General features: G+C 36.9%; 1 protein-coding gene across 2 annotated transcripts in view; it reads left to right on the top strand.

Moving 5' to 3' along the window:
* The window catches only part of CTNNA3 (catenin alpha 3), a 1,492,024-nt gene that overhangs the window by 771,409 nt on the left and 698,450 nt on the right, over window positions 1-22,165 (top strand). For both annotated transcript variants that reach the window (XM_053922528.1, XM_024561168.3), the window contains one exon: window positions 2,948-3,100. In XM_053922528.1, coding sequence (XP_053778503.1) covers window positions 2,948-3,100 — 153 coding nt within the window. The remainder of the gene's footprint in view (window positions 1-2,947; window positions 3,101-22,165) is intronic.

Below are 22,165 nucleotides of genomic sequence, written 5' to 3'. Positions count from 1 at the left end.
CCTCACTTTTGTAATATGTGCATGGAATAAAAGCTTGAATTAATGGCAGGAAAAATTTAGTTGAAAACCTTGAAGAAATAAAGATAGAACAGGGAGTAAAGATCATTAAAATGAAGGGAATCCCTGACCAGTGTGACTCAATTGGTTGAACATCATCCCCCAAAGCCAAATGTCGCTGGTTAGATCCCTGGTCTGGGCATGTTCCTGGGTTACAGGCTGAGTCCGAGGTTGGGGCTCATGCCAGGGGCAACCGATCGATGTTTATCTTTCACATGGATGTTTTTCTCTCCCTCTTTCTCCCTCCCTTTCTCTCTCTGTAAAAATAAATCAATAAAATCTTTTTTTAAAAAATTTAAGGGAACCACAGAGGGGAGAGGAATAGACCATAGTAAATGTATCCAGCTCTGGAAAAAGATTGCTATAATTATTTAGGTATTTAAAAAATTGGCACAGTTTTTCTCCATCTCTCCAGATTTTTGTATGGTGATAAATCAAAATGTATTTTTTAGAAAGCACAAGAAGACAATTTGACTTTCTGCATGTAATTATATCATAGATGGGAACAAACATCAAAGCCTTTTGTATGAAAAGCAATCCCTCTTTAACCCTGTTCCAATATAGTTAATACCAAGTCTTGCTTCTTTATGTCCCAAATCACCAGGAATAGGAGTTCACTCTCACTGTCTCTGCCCCCTCATCTCACATTTATTCTTCAAACTATAGCAGTATGACTCCTGCTCCAACTTTTCCACTGAAACTACTCTAAGCTCGGCAGTAACCTGTTAGTGGTCAAATCCAATAGAAAAGTCTTGGCTATTTTCACTTAATTTATCTTTAAATTTGATTTTGAAACCTATTATCTTCTTGAAATGTCTTTGCTCTCAGTCTCTTGGTTTCCTTTACTATAATATTTAATGACTCACTTTTCCATTTGATTATAATGGACCATGCATTTCATCTTGACATTTTTCACAATACCCTGTTCTTGGTAGGAATGTAAGAAATGGTGTTCAGAATATCTGCTGAATCTAATGAAATCAATAGAAAAGAAGATTCAACGAGTTCATAATGTAGGTGTTATAATTGTGTTTGGTAGAATAAGTTCATTTGGAGAACACTGACACAGAGATTTATTTGAAAGTTTCTCCTTTCGTTGTTGGCCATTTGCCCTCTTTGTTTCTTGGCCATATTCTCAGTTGTTTTTTAGGTTTTACTCTTCCATCTGCATGACTCCCATAAATGGTACTATTTCCTAAGATTTCATCTTTGGACATCGTCTCACTGTGAGTCTCTCTCTCTCTGATCCTGTCCATCTCCATGGCTTGAATTACCTCCCACATGTATGCTGGCTTCCCACTGTATAACTCTTTTTGCTGATCTCCTTATAGCCCTCCTTCTATGTCCTAATTACAAGTGAAAGAAGAAAAGGATGAAGGGCAGAGAGATGGTCATTGAAAATGGTTACCGTTCTGAGAGATTCCTTCTACTTTTCTCTTATATGTCCAGAGCTAACACAATTTGTACTTCCCAATGCATGTGCTAACTTGCCATCTCTTGCCTGATTTCCTCTGTCCCCACTTTATGGAAGGAAAACACATTGTTCATTCACTCCCTTTGCCTTGTAACTGCTCAGCACTCTACACCCTTCCCTAGTAAGTGCTCAATAAATATTAATTAGTTGTCATTAGTGATTTGCCTCTCTGTATGCTAAGTAGAATTTTTCCTTGAGGATTTCCTGTAGCTTATGTGAAATTGCCCATAGCCAGAATATTTCACACTTCTGAACAAGCTCTACTATCTTAGGCAGAGGTATTTTCTCCCAGAAATCTATAATAATTATGAACTTATTTTTCTATAATTATTATAGAAAGATAGACTGTATTCCTTTCTATGTAGCCATATCATTCAACCCCTTGAAAATGTATTATTATTTCTCATATAATCCAAAATAAGTTAAATGTCTATTGATTTTTAAAAAATACTCCCAAATATAATGTTAATCAGCTTAACAATAACCCACAACCTTCAGACCAACTAAAATACTCCCAAATATAATTTTCACAAAAGGCAAATTACAAATTTTCTGTCTGATAGCTATTCATTTGTTTTATTGTATAGAAGTTATTAAGTTAAATGCGGGGGTAATCAAAAAACTCTGGGGCCATTCATAGTCATTGGCATTGTTAATAAAACATTTCATGATATTGTGATCCTTAAGGGCTCAACATTATATATGTACAATGCATTAATTTTTCTAATGCATTTTTAAATTTCTGGACATATCTTCTGAGTAGAGTAATTGCTTGATTGTCATTTATAAGCTTACACAAAATCTAATTTATAAGAACTAATTGTAGCAGAATGTTACACTTGTTTAATAATTTAAGGTGTGAAGGCAAGAACAATTAATGCAAATGAAGAAAATTGGACATCAAATTCATTTATTATTCTCCTTGCTCTATTAATCTATTATCAACTGGCATAACTGGTGATATAACTTGGTTTAATTACCACGAAGTTTTACAATTTAGCTAATCAAAATTTATCAGTTCCTCCAACAAGGCAGAAAACACTTAATAATTTTGCAATTATAAAAATACATGATGTACAATGTTGTTTATACACATACATAAACATTACAATAGTGCAACGTTTTGAAGAAAAAAATTAAGTATCATCGTATGTAATCTGACTGCTGGGCTAAGTACAATTAAAGAAAAAATTAGTGATTTTTGAGATCAAGAGAGCTATTGCTCGATGATATTTTCTTTGCTATTTTGCTTGTTTTAACTTTGTATGTGACATACGTACACAGTCTTAAATATGATTTTAAGGACTTTGCAAAAATATATGAAATAAATTTTGTAGGTACTAAGGTTTTAAAGTACAAAATAACATGAACAATTTCCTGATTTTCTTAAAGCATGAATTTTCTGTTTCTCCTCAGCTCCGTAAGGCTATCATAGACCACGTGTCAGATTCCTTTCTGGATACGACAGTCCCACTTTTGGTTCTCATTGAAGCTGCCAAGAATGGCCGGGAAAGGGAAATAAAAGAATATGCTGCGATATTTCGTGAACACACCAACAGACTTGTAGAAGTAAGTATGCTAAAATTTTACTCTAAATCCAGGAAAATGAAGCTCTCATTCCCCATTTACAATTGAATTGTACTTAAATAAAAACTTTTGACAACTTATTACAAATGAAGCAGAGTTGAGACAAAGTAATATGAAAGTATATATGTCAAACTGTATTAAACCATTCCCCATTGGCTTGGAAAAGGAGCACTTATTTAGAAAGAACTATGAAACTATAATCAATATTTTTAAAATGCTTATTTTTTTTCAGAGCCACACAATTAAACAGGTTAAATACAGATACTTTGTCCTATTCTTACAAATATTTTCTTTCTATTATAACTTAAAAATAACAAATACTCTACTTCATGTCACTTTTTGTTTTTCTACCATATTTTCATGGCTGTATTGCTTTTTCAGCCTTTCAAGTGACATGCAACTATGTAATATAAGCATAGAACAGGAATGTAGGATATATAAGGGGTAAGAGGTTCAGAGTAATTAAGTAGGGTTTAGTGGATCTGTCCATGCCTTAGATGGGGGAAGAGGAGGTGATAAAACTATAATTTCCTCCTGTTTGTAAGCTGAAAAGATGGAAATGCCCCAAGATTTGAGGGACAAGGTGGCATATTGTTCCAGGAGCCATGAAGGGCTGGGTGATTCCTAGGAGAAACATAATGACACCTATTGTATTATGGACATCAGTGCGGCCACAGTACAAGAAAGAGCCTGAAGAGAAGAATTTCCAGTAATGTGACAGTGCTTACAAGACTGGGAACCAGTGGCAGGAAGGGGGAAATGTGACTGACCGCATCCGTACACCAGCTGATGTACTGCTGGTGCCCATCAGTAGGATTACACACATTGTTATGACTAGTGTCTATAATGATTGTCGGTGCCCATGCCATACTGGTTATTAAATATTTCGACTGACACAGCTTCCTATACTGGCCATGAACACTGGTGAAATGTGTTTTGGGGTCAAAATTGCTTGTAAAACTTGTGTTAGAAATAGTCACCATCTGGATTAGAATCACGGTTTTCAGTATCTTATAGACTAAAATAGAGGGCTGTACTAACACCTTTAAGGTGGATCCACTAGGAAGAAAGTTTCTAATGTGGCTAGCACTCATACTATAAACTCTCTTTCTGAATCTCAGCCTTCACATCTAACGAATGAAAGGAGTGAATAAATAGATGATTGCTAAGATCACGTTGGCCCTCAAACATCCCCACCTCAACTTTGACATGTCCTTTGAACATCCCAAGAATTCTATAAGACGGGGCAATGGTTGTAATTCCCATTGGCCTTATATGGAAATAAAGATACAAAATCCAAACCAGGTTAATGAGAGTCAGAGCTGATTTCCAGGTTTGCAATTTTTAACCAATTCATTCAATTATTTATTATTCATCTAGTTTTATTTATTTCTTCTTATGTTCATTGCTCTAATATTTATTAACTATGTCCACAGGAAATTGTTAAGAGAGCAGAGCAGGGGGAGTGGGTTGTTAAAGGTACCTGGGTGTAGCCCCTGAGAATTATGAAAGTTTTGTCTAAAAATGTATTCTCTAAACTGAAGGCACACCAGATTGTAAAAACAACTTTCTGGTAAAATATTCTGAGAGTAAAAGTTGGTTTCTGCTAATAAAGTTTTATCCGTATATCTATTTCTCAGTTTAGTGATTCTATGAATCCTAAATCTTATGAGGTTCTCAGTAAAGAGGGACTCCTTGATCACACAATTTGGGGGGAAAGTTTATTCTCTTGGCTATTGTACATTTCTGAAAAAACTAGAGTTAAAGAGACTGCTTTAATTTGTCAGAATTTCTCCAAATTTGCCTAAGGAACTCTTTTTCATGATATTTATTACTAAGGAGCGGCCTTCAGGGAACACTTGAGAATGCTGCCTTAATTTACTACCGAGTGATGTTTTTTATTATGTAGGCAGAGCTCTAAGGGTCTGTTTTAAATGTTTAAGAATTTTGGAAATTATTGTGTGATTTTTTGTGTATGTGACTTTTGTGTGATTATTGAAAGAAAAGATTTTGGAATTTTGAGCTACTAAGGGACTAAGAATGAGTCTAATTTAACTCTGCATGTTCCCTTAACACATTATAAGATTATGCTAGACTTGGAGTGTTATAGTTCTCACTTTGGTAGACCTTGAAGGTGGTCTATGTAACTTTCAATTCTAGTTAGCTTTTGCTTACTGCATAACAGACCACCCCCAAACGCAGTGGCTTAAAACAACCATTCATTATTCCGACACTGATGTGTGGGTTGATTGGACAGAGCTGGGCAATTCTCCCTTAGGGTCTCTCATGAGATTGCTGGCAAATATCGTCTGGTAACGTAGCCCTTGAAAAGTTTGACTAGGCTGGACATGCAAGATGGCACATTCCCATGAATGAAAGTGCTTGTTAGCTGTCCGCTGGGAGCTTAGCTGTGGTTGTGGACTGGAGCACCAGTCCATGGCCTCTCCGTGTGGCTTCAAACTCTCACAGCATAATTTTGGGTTCTGATATGAGAAGTCCTAAGAGGAAGGCAGAGATAGAAAGTAGATCTGACATTCTGTTAAGTTCTGGGCCCAGAAATTGGCAGGGTGCAACTTCCTCTGTGTTTTATGGGTCAAAACAATCACAGAGCCAGCTCCAACCCAAGAGTGAGTGGCAGCTGGGGGCCATGAGACTCCACTTCTCAACAGAAGACATAGCAAAGGATTTGTTACCACCCTCAATCTACTACACTTCTCTGGGCGTTATTTGCTTTATCTACAAACTGAAGGTTAAAAAAAAAAAAAGATGTTTAAGGCCACTACCAGTTTCTAAACTTCTATGAGCCACCAAATACTTTTTACAGTTGAGAGACCTCTATTTTTCTGAGAGATATAGACATAGGAGAAGATGAAAATGATTTTTAAGTATATTACTTGCACACTGGGTTCTTTATCAAGAAGAAAAGAAAAAGAGCATTATATTTATCTCTCAGGAAAATGCATTTTTGAAAGGAGACATGTAACCAAAACAACAGAGAAAATCATCATCGATTTCTTACAAACACTGAGACAGAGGTGTCTGTGACAGTTGGGGAAATAGGAGAGTTTATATTACGAGGATGTATCAGTTTCACAAGGCATTCTGTGTTAACTTTGTAGAGACTGCTTATCAATCCTCTACCTCCCTGCTTCCTACCACCTCCCTACACAGACATGCGCATATACCCGTCTTACTCCCAAGCTGGGCAATTTGACAGAGCAAGGCAGAAAGTCTTAGGTTCTAAATGGCTTCAAGAAAAAGCTATTTTCAACATGTCTTGGCTTTGATACCGCTGCTATGTTTGTCAGAGAAATCTAAAATCAGTGAACTTGTTGAAGTAAGTAGAAAAAAAAAGTTCACTTTTAAAGAATTCCTATCAGATCTTGAAGAAAAACTCTACACTGTTAAAGGAACATTTTATATATTTTGGAGATCAGGCCCTTGTCTGAGTACGCAGCAGAGAGAAAGAAGGAGCTTATACCCTTTGCAACAGCATGGATGGAACTGGAGAGCATTATGCTAAGTGAAATAAGCCAGGCGGTGAGGGAGAAATACCATATGATCTCACCTTTAACTGGAACATAATCAACAAAAGAAAAAAGCAAACAAAATATAACCAGAGACACTGAAATTAAGAACAATGTAACAGTAGCCAGAGGGGAGTGGGGAGGAGATAGTGGGGAGAGGGGTTTACAGGAACTACTATAAAGGACACAAGGACAAAATCAAGGGGGAGGGTGGAGGTGGGGGAGGGAGGTGGGATTGACTGGGATGGGGTGGAGGGGTGGGGAGAAAATGCAGACAATTATAACTGAATAACAATAAAAAAATTTAAAAAGAAAAAAAGAACATTTTAGATAATGGTTAATGTGTAACTTTTACAAAAAAGATAATAAAAAGTGGAGCTGAACACAAAGCACAAAAATACCAACCATTAAAAAATTATATTGATAATAATTTGAAAACCAAAATGATTTGAGGCAGTGGAGAAAAGAAATGGGAATAAGGAACAAATCAGTCAATAATAGGCCTGAACATACATTCCTATTCTCCAGTGGAATCATGTCTGAGGTCTACCGTTACATTACAATGTAGTTTGGTATAACATTTAAAAATGATCATGGGTGAAATGATGCTTATAAAAACCTTAGTAGTATCAATCAGTGAAGAACCTAGATCCTTGTGACTAGTTTTATTTTGTTATACTGAACTAAGTAACTGTTGTGCAAAGCTGTTCCTACTCTGAATATCCAAGTTATTCTGTATTTTTGGATCCACCAAGCCACAGTGGGAAGGAAAAACAAGAATCAAGAGGCTTGCAATTTGGCACTTACCTTCACTTAGTGATTAGTAATTAATGACAAAGTGCGCCGCTCATTGATTATGCTTCCCAGTACTTTGATCTTGCTCAGGTAGTGACTTAATGGTAGGAACCATGAACTCTACTGGCTTCCACTAATAATACCTATTAAACAGAAAGTTTAAAACATTAATTTTATCTTAAAAATAAAGATATTCAGTGATTCTAGAGAGTAAAGATTTTATCTTTTATTAGTTTGAGCCCTCTCAAATATAACAAAGTCTGTATAGCTAGTGCCAAGAAAATCTGTATTGAAGGAAGGAACACATTTCTAACACCTCTCAGTTCTCACTCCGTCTACAAAGTTGACTTAGGGGATTTCAGTGCCTGGACTTGAAATATATGCTTGAACCCAATTTAAGTGGAGTGCCTCCCTACTCTACTGTACATGGATACTTAAAATAATTCTTCATAGTGATTTAGCAGATGCCTTTGCCATTAATTATCAAAAGCAGACACTATAAACCCTGCTCCAGATTTTGCTCAGGAGTTTGTGATAATTTGATAACATCTTTAAAGAACTTTGCCCCCTTTAGCCATATAATTTGTAACTTTAATGTGGTGATACAACTCTTATCCAAAAGAATATTTGTCATTGTATTCAACAAATGATTTTTTTTATAATGGCTATTATTTAAAATGTCTCTAAAATTAATTTAAAAACTCCACTATTATTTTTGCATTGTATTCCAGTTTGTTCTGACAAAATCAGTTCATGGAAAAACAATTAAACCTCCAGTTTATCCCATGGGTTTTAGCATATTAGTTATTATTAAATACGACAGTGTTAATGTTGTAGGCCTGACAATGTTGTAAGAACGAAGAAGTTCCTCTATGGGAAAAGCCAGCTTTGGCAGAGCTTTGACTTACTCATCAAAAATGTGTGTCTTGGTGCACCTTATTTTAGTAAGTTTCATGGGAGCCTTTCATCCAAAAGGAGAAACGTGGGTGGATACTTAATTATAATACTTCCTTCCAACCTACCAAGCTGATTATTCCCGCTCACAAAATGGCGAGCCAGATTTAGCAAAGCCCCAGTGCCAAAGAGGGGGCTGTCGAGGGCCGCTTGCTGTTCTGTACGAAGTCTTACTGCTCTCAGCTCTGCTGCGTGTGGACACAGTGCTGTTCAATGTTACGCGTTGCTGGACTCGATCATCTGCTCTCAAATAAGGATATGTTCAGTTATAAATAAATAAAGCTTTTAGAGTCCCCTTCCATTCTTCCTTCTGCCCCATCAAAGGAAAAGAACAATCCCATGCTCTCAGTTGTACACAAACCAACAGCTGTTCTCAGTGAGTGTCTTGGCCGCTCTCCTTTTTTGGTGGGAAGAATTGTTATAGCTAAGTCGGGAATGCCTCCGCTCGTGTACAATAGAGTGCACAAGTGTGACAGCCCACTGCCTGGGTTAAAAACTCAGCATATCAATCCTCCCTCAGCTCAAGGGTATGGTGAACACGATCCAAAAAGCCTAGCGAGTGAACTTTCCATGTTTCAGGATTTTCTTTATTAATTTGGAGTACAGAAAAAGGGTAGTGCTATAGAAAAGTAGCACTTACAGAAAAGTCAAGAATCCACAATAATCAAGAATAAATATGTTTGGAAAAGGGTACTGTTTTGGAAGTAAGAGGAGAGAGAGAAAACTATACGGGATTAGAGTATAATGGGAATTCAGCATGAAGTAAGCAATATTTTCATCAAACTTGAAGACTGGGCAGAAATTGGATTTGAAAAATTGGAATTCCAACTGGAGATAACAGCTTGAATAAAGGCACAATGCTCATTCCTGTGCCCCAGGAATACCGTAGAAATGAAATCTGGATCGCTAAGTTGGCTGAAGCGGAACAGAGGCAGTTAGCAGCCTTGTATAATGGCTTGCCAGGGTGAACAGGTTAGATTTCACCTTACAGAACTGGATCCAGTAAAGAACTTGGAGCAATGCAGTTGCTTCTCATCAGAGAAAGATTTAAAGGGATGTCATATTTTAAGAGCATTTGCATACGGACTATTTTGCATCTGGATATAAAACTTTCTAACCCTCAAAAATTGATTTGAATCTCATGAGAATAATAAACTGGCATTTGAAAAGGACTACATTTAAAATGTAACATCATCACACATTAAAGTGAGAGAAGAAACTTACTTTTAATCATGAAATTGGAACCGAAAAGCAAGTGCCTCGTGCTTTAATGGCACCAGGTCGATGCTACCCAGTAGAAATAGAAGGCAAGCCACACACATGAATTAAAATATTCTAGTAGTCATGCTAAAAAAAGAAAATAAACAGATAAAACTAATCTTAACAATATGTTTTATTTAATCCACTATACCCTAAATATTATTTCAACATGTAATCGGTATAAAAACTAATAAGATACCTTACAGTCTTTGTTTTGTACTAAGTCTTAAAAATCTGGTATGGATTTTGCACTTATAGCCTGTCTTAATCTAGACTGCCCACATTTTTACTGTATAATAGTCGTCTGGGGCTGGGAGTATGCATTGCACTAGGTAGATGAGTAGCAAGTTGAGAACAGGAGTGTATTCATTCATTTGTTTGTTTATTCATTCATTGAACAAATATATCTTCAGTGCCTACTGTGTGACATATTCTGTGCTGGATGCTGGGAATTCAGTTTAGAGCCTTTGTTTTTCTTTCCCTAGCCTGCTATGTAGTAAATGCAGCACTCAATAAATCACTGCTGGATAAATTAGTGTATAAACAAATGAAGTAGTTCATTAATCCTACAGAACATCTTAAAGAGGGTAAACAGCATGACTTATTGAGTGACGTGTGAAATATGGAGACAGACTTGGGTTCGACTCTTGGCTTGATGTTCTTGGGAAAGTTATTTATATCTCTTGTATCTGTCTTGTAAGGACATACTCTCCTGAAAAATGAAGAGAATAGTGAGATCAGATGGGATAACAGATTAGTGTACCGAATGTCACGTGATGTGGACAGTGTTTTTCAGTGAATTTTAGTCTTCTTCCTTTTCCTCTATTTAACGGTTTTTGTTTAGCTTTATTCTCCAAAATCTTATTTGAAAAAAAGGTTGCTTGAATCTCTAATACCCCTAGTAAGCAATGGCATTTTCATTTTGAAAAAATGGTTTTATAAATAATTTCAAATTTTCTGCAGTTGTTGGACTTTTGTATTCAACTTCCAAATACAGATAAAAGTGTTTTCTCTTCCTTGATATATTAAAAAAAAAAAAAAAAGCACACTGTTCCTGGCTGGTGCAGCTTATTGGATTGAGTACTGACCTGACAACCAAAGGGTCACCAGTTCAAATTCCCTGTCAGGGCACATGCCTGGGTTGTGGACCAGGTTCCCAGTAGGGGTCGTGTTAGAGGCACCACACATTGATGTTTCTCTCCCTCTCTTTTTACCTCCTTCCCCTCTCTCTAAAAATAAATAAATAAAATCTTTAAAAAATAAAAAAAATGCACCCTGATATGACAGCTGTCCCAATACAATCTAACAAAATTATTTTGAATGAAGTTAAAACCAACTAAGCGCTACTAGAGCCATCATAAAGGGAAAAAAAACTAAACGAACTTTTTTGGTCAACCCAATATTTCTTTCTTTTTTTTGTCATCCTCCAGGGGCATTTTTAAAATTGCTTTGAGAGAGAGAGAGAGAGAGAGAGAGAGAGAGAGAGAGAGAGAGAGAGAGAGAGAGAAGAAAGAAAGATCAGTGTGAGAGAGAAACAAGAAACATTGATTTGTTGCCTCCTGCACATGCCCTGACAGGAGATCGTTCAATTCCACAACCTTTCCACAACCTTTCAGTTTACACGATGACGCTCCAGCCAACTGAGCCACACTAGCCAGAACAGGATTGATATACTTCTTTTTATCAATTCACTGTTCTACTCAATTGAAATATATAGTGAATCTCTACAATGTGGTTTATAGAGTTCATATACACAGAGCCCTACAATTAAAACCTGCTTTCATTTTTGTCTTGTGTTTTATAAAAGAAGAGTTCTACTCTTCTGCTTAAGTGACTTTAGCAAATCACTAAATCTCTCTGGAATTCAGTTTAATTATCTGTGAATGAAAAATGAGGGATTAAATATTTTTCTCCATTGTTCACATTCAAGATTCCAGAAACCAGAGGAAGAGTTCCTCTATTTGTTTTATACATTTAAATAATATGGTCATACATGGAGGAAGCTGGTTAACAAAAGTATTGGAGGACTGGTTATTTTATGGCCTTCACAAGACAAAAATAACTTTTTATGGATAATAAAAAGAAGAGAAAAACTGGGGAAGAAATTAAAGTTAAATATATAAAACATTTAGTAATCTATACCAGAATCATGCAAAACATTTTTCTACCTATTACTCCATTACACCAATGCTCACAATGAGAACATTTTGCTGATCCAGAAACCCTGGCTGAAAGAAATTAAGCAACTCCTGTAAGGTCACACAGCTAATAGATGGCAGAGTAGGGCATCAGCTCAGTTCTATCAATGTCAGAGATCAAAGGAATAAAGGTAGCACAATAAATCTAAAAATAGAAAGTGAGCCCAAGTTTTATATATTTAATTTATTGATGGAGAGAGGAAAGACCTTTCTGAATGCTTTTAGACAAGAGACCTTCTATTAAGTGGATCAAGCTACAAAAGTCCCAAGAGTGAATTTCATTTTTTTCAAAGAATCTCTAGTGTTATTCCACTTTCCTTACTAGAGAAGTAGAAAAGCAGAAGTGCACATCTATGCCCACGAACTCCTCTGTATGTGTTCTTTATAATTCTTAGGTAGCTGCTTAGCTAATATTTAGTGATTAGTCCAGGACGTAAGACCTAAGGGAGATGAGGCATCATTTCCTGATGGAAAAGTACATGAAGTCCTTTCGTAAGTTGATTGTTTGGATCTTAGAATACATTTTGCCTTTTAATCAGTGTTTTGTATACTATTTATTTAGCTTTCTCGGTTAGTCCACAAAAGCCTAAGTCCCTAACAGAAGTTAAAAATTGCAGAGCATTTTATTAAGAGTGTTCTTTCTAACCTAAAATGTGTTTAGCAGTACCTCTTTCCCTCACTCAGCTTTGTGTGCAGAGCATCCCCAAGGTAGGGGCAGAGAATTTAAGTGCTTACAGTTGGGGTGGGGGGACAAACAAGTAATGAGTGAAAAGGCTTGGCAGGGGCATACCTGTGATGCAATGGAGAATATAAGCCCACTTTAAAGAGTGGCCTTCAGCTCATCCTCGGTCAATTATTGCTGTGCTTAAATACAGTCCCTGTGTTGTCAGACACTAGAATTTCTTAAAAGAACCCAGAAATGTAGAATTTAATGTAAAAATGTACTGATTTCTAACTGTAGACAGATAAATCAATTTAAAACAAAATAAAAGCAAAAACACAGTCCCATCATTTGTGCAAATACATAATGCCAGGGACCACTAGTTTTGCAAGCTCTACTGTCAGGTCAAGTTTTGAAAGATGAACTTCAGCAAGATGGATTTTTGGGAGATGTGTAGATAAGATCTGCAGGATATCTTGTGAGTGAGAATCAGGTATTGTAGCTAGGTAGTAAAATGTAGGAAAGGAACTTGGTTCGGGCAAGTGGGTTTCTTCCAGTTTTCTTTCTTGTAGTGGTTAACCTTGAAATAGGAAGTGAATTTAAAAGGGTTAAGGGCACAAAGAAAATCAGCTTTCTCCTCCTATCTGCTCTGCTGTTTGCTAGCAATGCCAGGGTAGGAGTGGGAAGAGGATAAGGGGGATCTTGCCAAAAGATCTTTCATGTGTATGTTACACCTGTTGAAAGCTATAGCTGAGTATATGCAGAGAACAGTTAGGCTGGACACTTCCTGCAAGATAGAAGTATTAGATTTGATGCTTTTTAAGATGCTTGTATTAGTGAAAAACAAAGTCAGATTTACTGTGCATTCCATTTATCACTTTGTATAGTATAAACAGCGTGCAAAGAGACGGGGGCTTTCTAAATCACTCTGATTTCTTTTGAAATTATGCACGGAGTTCCAAATGCAAAGCACAACATCTGTACAGGGTTTGACTTTTGTGCTTTGAAGCAGCCTCGTAAATGACTACTGCTTGTTCTCCTTCTCTTCCTCCATCTTTCTTTCACTGTAACTCTCTGTCTTACTCTTTCACTTTGACCATTGGTATAATTAAATTATTACTCATTATGTCAGAGGAGAATATCTAAGTTGGCTTTAATTTTTTTTGATAGCAACATGATGTCAAAAGAGTTTGCATTATGTTTGCAAAAAGCCACTTATTCCCCAAATATATATGTGTGTGTGTGTATGTATACACACACACACATATATATACAGGAGCTGTGCTGGCTGCTGAGATGAATTCAGTCACAGACAGAGAACAGATAGACTGTGCCCTCCAGCAACTTCTCAGCTAGGATCAGTGATTGTCAGGTGTGGGGGAAAGGGATGGACAGGCAGAGCACAGAGAACTTTTAAGGCTGTGAAAATACTCTGTATGATGCCATGATGATCGATACAAGTCATTACCCATTTGTCCAAACCATAGTATGTGAAACATTAAGAGTGAGCCATAATGTAAAGTCTGGTTTACATCATTATTTGTATGATATGATTTGTCAATGTAGGTTCATCAGTAGTATAACAAGTAATAAAGGTACCACTCTGGTGGAGGATGTTGCTACAGGAACAAGGATGCATGTGTGGAGGTAGGTGGTATACCAGAAATCTCTGTACTTTGCCTTCATTTTTGCCATGAACCTAAAAGATCTCTAAAAATATACTTCATTATTTTACTAATTATTATTTTATTAATGTTTAAAGTTCTGTGTAAAAATGAAAATACCATGGTATTAAAAAATCTAAGATAATGAGTCTTATTAGTGAACATATTTATCTCTGATCAACAGTTGATTAAAATTATTTAAATGTTTTTATATAAACACTATAGCCAGAATCTCCAGAATATCAATTAGATAAGATCTGTAGTACATCTGTCAACTAGCAACCCATCAGATATAAAATACATTTAGGAAAGCAGCCACAAGAGGACAGTTACCCTCAAATTAGCAGATTTATCTGATTTCAAAAGTTCAGTAATTTTCAGCGCTATTGGCAAGGACCAGAGGAAAAATGTTAAAGCAGCAGTCTTTTTTTTTAATCCTCACCCGAGGATATGTTTACTGATTTTTTAGAGAGAGGAAGGGAGAGAGAGAGAAGTGAGAGAGAGAGGGAGACAGAGAAGCATGGATGTGAGACAGAAACATTGACCTGTTGCTTCCTGTAGGCACCCCAGCAGGAGATTGAAGCCTCACGTAGGTCTGTGCCCTGACTGGGAATCCAATTCTCACCCTTCCGGTGCACAGGACAGCGCTCCAATCAACTGAGTCATGCAGCCAGGGAAGCAGTGTATTTAAAAAAGATAACCCTGATGTCAAAGAAAATAGCTATGGAATTGCTTTATAAGCTTGGAGACACACACATGGATGTGGCATTCTTATTTTACATATGCCGGAAGATTTAGAAAGCTTTTAATCCCAGATGCATACATTTTACATTATCATACTTTTCCAGTTTCTAAAGCCCCTTGCATTAGATTTTCTTGCTTAGTTTTAGCATGAGGTGAGCTGATGACTTTGATGGCAGAGATGAGGCAATGGAGCTTTGTGACAAGAACTGACAGCAGGAGGCGCAGTCTGTTTGTAGGAAACAGACTCACCCTCCACTCTTCTGTGTAGGTGTCAGTGTAAGCATCCCATTTAACCTGCAAGTTCATGTCAGTGGGGTGGGAAATCCTCTCATTGTGTACCTAATTGTATTATTTTTATGGTTGTTTTAAACCTTTTTAATAAGCATGAGGAAGATGAATGAGGAAAAGCATAAGGATCACCCAAGATCCATCTATTTCTATGCTTGTTTCTAGGATACCTTCCTACCTAAGGATTGTAAGAGAACAACCCACTCTAGAGTAGTTATTCGTCACAGGTATAGGAGTCTCTTTTTGTGGAGTCCTGTTTTCTAAATTTTCTAGGCATGTGAAAAGCATATTTTCATGACAATCTAGACTATCACTTTGGGAATTTGTGGTCAGTCTCAGACATCTAGGGGGAGCTAAAAAAGATTAGACCTGAGTTGTGACTGGCAGGTGGCTAAGTGGTGGTACGTAGATCATTTTCCATAATTCAATCTGTGTTCAGAAGATTTTGCAGCTATAAAGCTACCTGCTGAATTAGAAAAAGCCCCTAGTGCTGCAGTGAGAGTGTGACCCTGCAGGCGGTTTTACACCAGCTATAGAGGTCTCAGGGCTTCTGTGGTGTGATCATTTATATCAAGGTGGTTTGGCTGTGACCTATTCACAGATTATTCACAGATGCGGCAGCAATTAACCACTTAGTCCTGAAGAATTCCCGGCTCATTTATTATTTTTCTAACAGTAGGAATAATTTTATTTTTTTTACCTTGTTAACAGACTGAATACCTTTTTTCTCCAAGATAAGGACCACACAGGAAAAAAATGAAAACATCAAGGCCCCAAATGATAGAACTTTCTCAGCTTGTAAGCAACACTCAAGTACTATAAAATAAAAACACTTTAATTAGGTTCTGTTCTTGGCTGTGCCAGTGGACTCTGGACATTATACTTTTGGGTAAGTCCTTGTCCATCAGCGTTTTTTTTTCTGTTTTGCCTTCTATCTTTATTATCTTAATGAATAGAATATTTTTTCTCTTGGATAATTCTTTGAGATTATTGACCAAAAATGTCCAAAATAGGCAACTAATAACCCTCTTCTATCAATCACACCTCCGTGATACTGTGTTTTCAGGCTGCACACCCCCACCACAATGCATCTGCTTTCAATGATCTGTAAGGGGATGGTATTCAAAGTTGTGGAAACAAACTTTTAAAGATTGATTCTAGCAGGATGAAAATAGTTGTACAAAATTGGACACTTGGAGAGAGTCAAGGCAACTCTCTCTTTAGACTCTCTCTACCTCTGTTTTTCTGTGAAGACACACAGAGGGTGCTTCCTCATATGCCCTGTAGCAGTGACTGAACTTCTTTGTAATTCCATTTCCTCAAATGCAGACCGGGAATACTTCCTTACAGAGTACTGTGAAGATGAAATTACATGGTTAACGTGCCAGGACATAGGGAAGAAAAAAAAAAAAAAACGCTATGCAGACAATGCTTATAGTAATAGCTATCCTGTGTAAGTGCTTTTGTGTTCCAGACAATGTAATAAGCATTATCTCATTTAGATATTATTTGCCTCAATTTACAGAAAAGGAAGGTTAAGAATGATGAATTGGTTTACCAGTGTCACACAGTTAGGAGATGGCAGAACTAGATTGTGTGCACAGGTCTGAATGGATTCAAAGCCCATAATCTTTTTTCCCCATTATACCTTTATAAAATATGTTTCTCTGTCTTGACAAGTAATTTTTGCCATGGCATCCATTTTTCTAATAGTACCTAATAATGTGTGTGAGCATTTACTCTAAATGATCTGATTGTACAGAAGGAGACAGCCAAATAGAAGAATCCGAGAAAACTTCTAGTCTGCATTCTTTATTTTGCAAATAGGAAAGCTGAAGAACATGCCTAAGGCATGTGGTTAGCTGGTAGAAGGGTGATTACCAGAGCCCCCTATTTTAAATACCACTAATATGGCTTATAACCTCATGTCTTTTCATGGAGTAATGTTATGTGTCTTTTCTCCTTAGCTAAGTATATCAGCAAAATTCTGGCTTTATGAATTATGAGATCCTCCACATATGGGGTATATAGTGGTCATTCTATAACTGTTAATTGAATGGCTAAATAAATGTGAACACACATGGATCACATCCTGTGGGGGGGCTCCACCGGCAGGGCCCCCCCCAGGCTGCCATGGATGAGAATAAGTCTACCAAGACATGATCTGGTTGGGGAGGAAAGGTGGCCAATCTCTCAAAGGAAAAGGGCCTGGAACCTGTTCCTCAATGGGCTTTTACTGGGTTTAATTTGCATAGGAATACAGGGCATATAAATAAAGCTCATTAATCACTGTCAGACAGAAATGATCAAATAATAGATAACATTCAAAGAACTCTGAGGGCTTATTCTGAGTCAGGGTCAGATAGTTAAAGGGCCATAAAACTTTGGGGAACAAAGTTTTCATTCCATGCATGGACCCGTATCAGAAAATTGAGGGCATTAGCAAAGCAGGTTTCATAGGATTTTATGCATTCTTTCTTAGGCCTGATTGCCCTAGGGAACCCGTCCTTTCCAGCACAGGGCTGCACCCACCTCCCGCATTGTTTCAGGCTTAAGTCAGGCAGGGGAAGTAAGGCAGCCAAGATATTAGGAGACTCCTTGCAGACAGAATGAGGACTCAGACTATGTCAAAGCTGAGGGGCAAGGGTCCATCACCCCCTTTTTCTATAGTCCCTCAAGTCCTTCCCTGAGGGCCTCTTTGTGACCATGCCTGTCTTAGGTCATCCTTCCCTTGAGGAATCTTACCTGTAGTTGGCTAACTGGTCATCTGCCCAGGGCCAAGCAGGGTGAGGTGAAAGGGGGCAGAGGGGGAGCTCCTGCCTGGGAGATAAGCTTTGTCTCCTTAGTGGCTTATGGTCCCAAGGTCTCTCACTCAGCCTTAGACATGAGTGTTTACAGCTTCTGAAACCAGGCAGGGCAGTTCCCAACAACATCCTTTAAAAGCCGGGCCTGGCTTTTAAATGATGGTGCACTGTTACTCTAGTCCTTTAGATATTTTGTGCATCTTGACAATGTATTTCTAAATGGTAGAGTTAATGCCAGCAGATGAACTTGCTTTCTGGTTTGATTTTTTTTTTTTTACCATGTTTATTGGTTGGCCTTGAGCAATTGAAGAATAACCAAATACAAGGTAAATCTGGACTTTCCCCATGAATTTGAAAATATTTAAAATCTATGTTGAAATATTTAGAATCTATATTTCTGCAGATACCAAATTTGAAAAGGCATGGGACTTGAGAACAAAGTACATATGCACTGTAAGGAGGGCCCCAGGCCTTGTAATGACTGATCACTAAGTACACAGAGATCATGACATGGGGAATGAGAGCCATGGAGTGCTGACGGCACAGCTGACTGTACTAATCCATATAAAGTAACAAAGCCAGAGTCTAAACATTTATTCTTGACTCTTAAAGAGATAGTTTGTTAGTGTAGTTAAAAGAATTTAATGAAATTTTTAAGATATATCAGAAGTCATTAAACAATCACTTGGAGGTGATGATTCCTGAAATATTTTATTCCAACTCATTGTTCTCAATATAAAGAAACCCTTAGAACTCCTATAGACATAGTGATTGCACCTCAGATTCAAGAGTAAAATAAAGTGAAAAGTTTCCTTTATTGAAACACAAAAGAACCTTAATTACACTGATTTTTTTTCTATGCCATTTGGTAAGTATTTTATTTTGGGCTCATGTGTTAGTTAATAACCCTATCTTATGAAATAGTATTTGAAACTTTAAATTAACTAAACTAGCCAATTATATGCTAACATAAAGCCAATTTTTAAAAATGCAAAGCAAAGAACTTTTCCCTACTAACCTCTGAGACCATTAGATTATAACTAGAAAGAGGCTACATGGAGCACTAAGTCCAATACAAATATTCTGTCCTCACCAACTCTCTCACTAACTAGTTGATGGAACTTGGCAAAGTGTTAACCATTCCATTAGAAAAAGATATGGCAATAGATTGTCTATTAGGTGCTTCTTGCCCTAATTCTGTCAAATTAATTCTATGATCCATAGCACAATATCATATGCAAATGACATGATTTTATGTTCTCCATAATAAATGAGTTAATTATTCAAAGGAATGGTATTTTTGACCAACTCAAAGAAATGACCTGAACTAAGAGAGCATAAACAGACAGACAGACCTCTCATAATAAAACTACCTGATCAGTCTTTGGTGAATCCAGATTGTCTGCAAAAGCTTACTAAGTGATCCAAATCTTCCCCACTACCCCCCCCCCCCCCTCCAGCATGGGCTAAGATCCTGTGAGAAGGGAAGCGTCTCACAGAATGGTATTGCTCTGTGACAGCAGTCACCTTTCCAGAGACTACAGCTGTCCTGCCTATAATTCACTGTTCCTTCCCTCCTCCTGCCTTTCCTCCTCTGTGTCCTCCTTCTCTCTAGAGCTCTCATTTTCACTCTCTCTGAATGCTTTCTTCCTGTACAATTTTCTCTTTTATCAGTAGCTAGAACACTTTATGACAGACATTTTATAATCCAATTGAGTGTATTACAGTTTTCCTTACAGTAGAAATATAAAAGTAATATCTTTTTTGAAAATACAGTTTAGTGTCTCTCCAAAATGACTCTAGAGTATCCATCTCAGATTAACCACAAGATGTCTAATTTTTTTCAGAAGCTCTTAATGGGTTTAATATACATAAAAACAATTTTTTACAAGCAAGTAAAAAGTCATATCATGATGACATTACTACTTTTATTTGTAGAGGTCTGTCCTCTTTAGAGATTAGCAATTACTCCGTATTTAAACAGCTATAGTAATGCATATTTGCATTTTAGATGTCTGAAGCAGTCTCATGACTTATATTTATCCCTGTAAAGGCATATGTCTTATTTTACCAATATAACCAACTAATAGGGAAGTGTTTTTGATTCAAGGGGCCTTTTGGTGCTTCTCTGATAATACTGTACAGGTAAATACAACCTTGGCTCGTGAGTTGGACCATCCTGGATCTTAGGTTTCATAATTCCATTTTTTACCCCTTCATTTTATATTGATGAAAATGAATGATTTTGGTCTTTCATGCTGTTATTCCTAATTCATGAGTAAATGGTAGAAAACGAGGAGCAGAGGAAATTGTATAAAATGTAAGCCTACTATTCAAGCAGTTTCATAAACACAGTCAAGAATAACATATATTGAAATATTTCATGTCTACAGATGCTGACTCATGAGCAGGTGAAAATGAGAAAGAAAAGGTAATTGGAGCACTAGAAATGGACCCTCTTGTCTTGCTAATTAGGTATTGTCTTTGCATATAAGGGAATCTTGCTAAGCATGTCATATAATCTAACAGAAGCATTTATCCAACATGTTGTAGAGTAAGAAGTTGTACATTGCATAGTCAGTTGTATTAAATTATCCTGAAGGTGTATTTCAGCTCTGAAAATCTGAATTTTTGTGTTCCCAGTCATCAGTTTACATGACCATTGTAAATGGAAATTACCCCTCTTGATCCAGTATTGTATAACCCACTCTGCCAGGCGTCCCATCATTCTTCCTGGTATTAGACGTTTTCTCCCATGGTGCTCACAAAGTACTTTGATAATATATTCAGATTTTGTATTTTGACTTACCTGCCCTCTACAAAATGATAAGTTTGTGTTTCCCTGGCCTTAAAATTTTATTTTTGCAGTTCCTTCCCCTCTACATGGTTATTCCTCATTAGGACCTATAAAAATCCCTCCTTCCTTTACTGATCAAGTGCTAGAAGCCTTCCCTTATCTACATCAGAAGACACTGCTTTCACATCCTTAATCTTCTGAGATGTCCTTTCAAAAAATTTTAGTCATAATTTATCTTGTATTCCAGCAGTGGTCTCCAAATTTTAATTTGCGTAAGAATTGCCTGGAGGGCTTTAAAAACAGTTTCCTTGGAGGATTTGTTTAAACAAAGCTTTTGCTTCACTAGGTAGGGTTGGGTCCATAAATTGACATTTCTAACAAGCCCACAGGTTATGCTTGTGATGCTCACAGGCCACACTTTGTACAGCAGTACAATCTAAGGAGAGATTTGCTTTTCAAGGTCCATGACAAGGTTATTTTTCATTTCTATATTCCCCAAAGTTCCTTGTTCTAGGAAATGTTCAATGGCTAAAGAGCTAAACAAAGTCAAGTAGAATTTAATCATGCTTATTTTCTAGCTTATGAAATCCCCATTGTGATAATTTTTTAAAGATAAGAGAGAGAGGCAATTCATTTGCAAAAGTAGCTTCTGTTTGTGTTTATGAGAACAACACATCTGACAACGAAATGTCCTTTTCACATAGAAAAAGCAAAGCACAGAAGGCGAAAGAGAAATGAGCATAGCATACCTTTATTTTATTGAAAGGGAAGTTGCATGTGCTGGGAAATATAAATTTGTTAATTCCTAAGAGAATTGGAAAGAAAGGCATAGTTCGATATACAAAATTAAGGTATTTTGACAAAATTGAATATTATAGAATAATCACATAAAGGTAATCTGGAACTTGTTCTCTTTCTAATTGAAACATAAAATATTCCACACCTAGGGAGTATAGTCCCCTGAGCCTCACAGATGTTGTGTCAATGTGGCATCTCCTGGTTTGTTAGGTTTTGCATTGTCATTCAGAAACCATTCGAACAGCTTCAAGTCTAATTTCTTTCATTTATTAAAATACATGGTACTCTTATTGATTAAAGTCTCATGCCTAGCCACTCTTAGAGAAATAGAACTTTTAAGACATAGACAAGACTGAAACAGTAACACCATTTTTTAAGTGCCTTTTGTTTTTTCAATAACTCAAAGCAACAAATAGAAATAGAGATGCAATGTCCCACAATTCTGCTCTCAAACATAAATTCCCAAAAGATAAGAGTCTGGCCAGCCAGGAGCAAGCAGCCCTTTCTATTCAATCCCCATTATCTTGGCTGTGCCTCTTGTACTCTCAGAAGGAGTT

Source organism: Desmodus rotundus, chromosome 4 (genome assembly GCF_022682495.2).
Source record: "Desmodus rotundus isolate HL8 chromosome 4, HLdesRot8A.1, whole genome shotgun sequence".
NCBI classification, from domain to species: Eukaryota; Metazoa; Chordata; class Mammalia; order Chiroptera; family Phyllostomidae; genus Desmodus; species Desmodus rotundus.
Note: the sequence above shows the minus strand (reverse complement) of the source record. Positions and strands in the feature narration are given on the sequence as shown.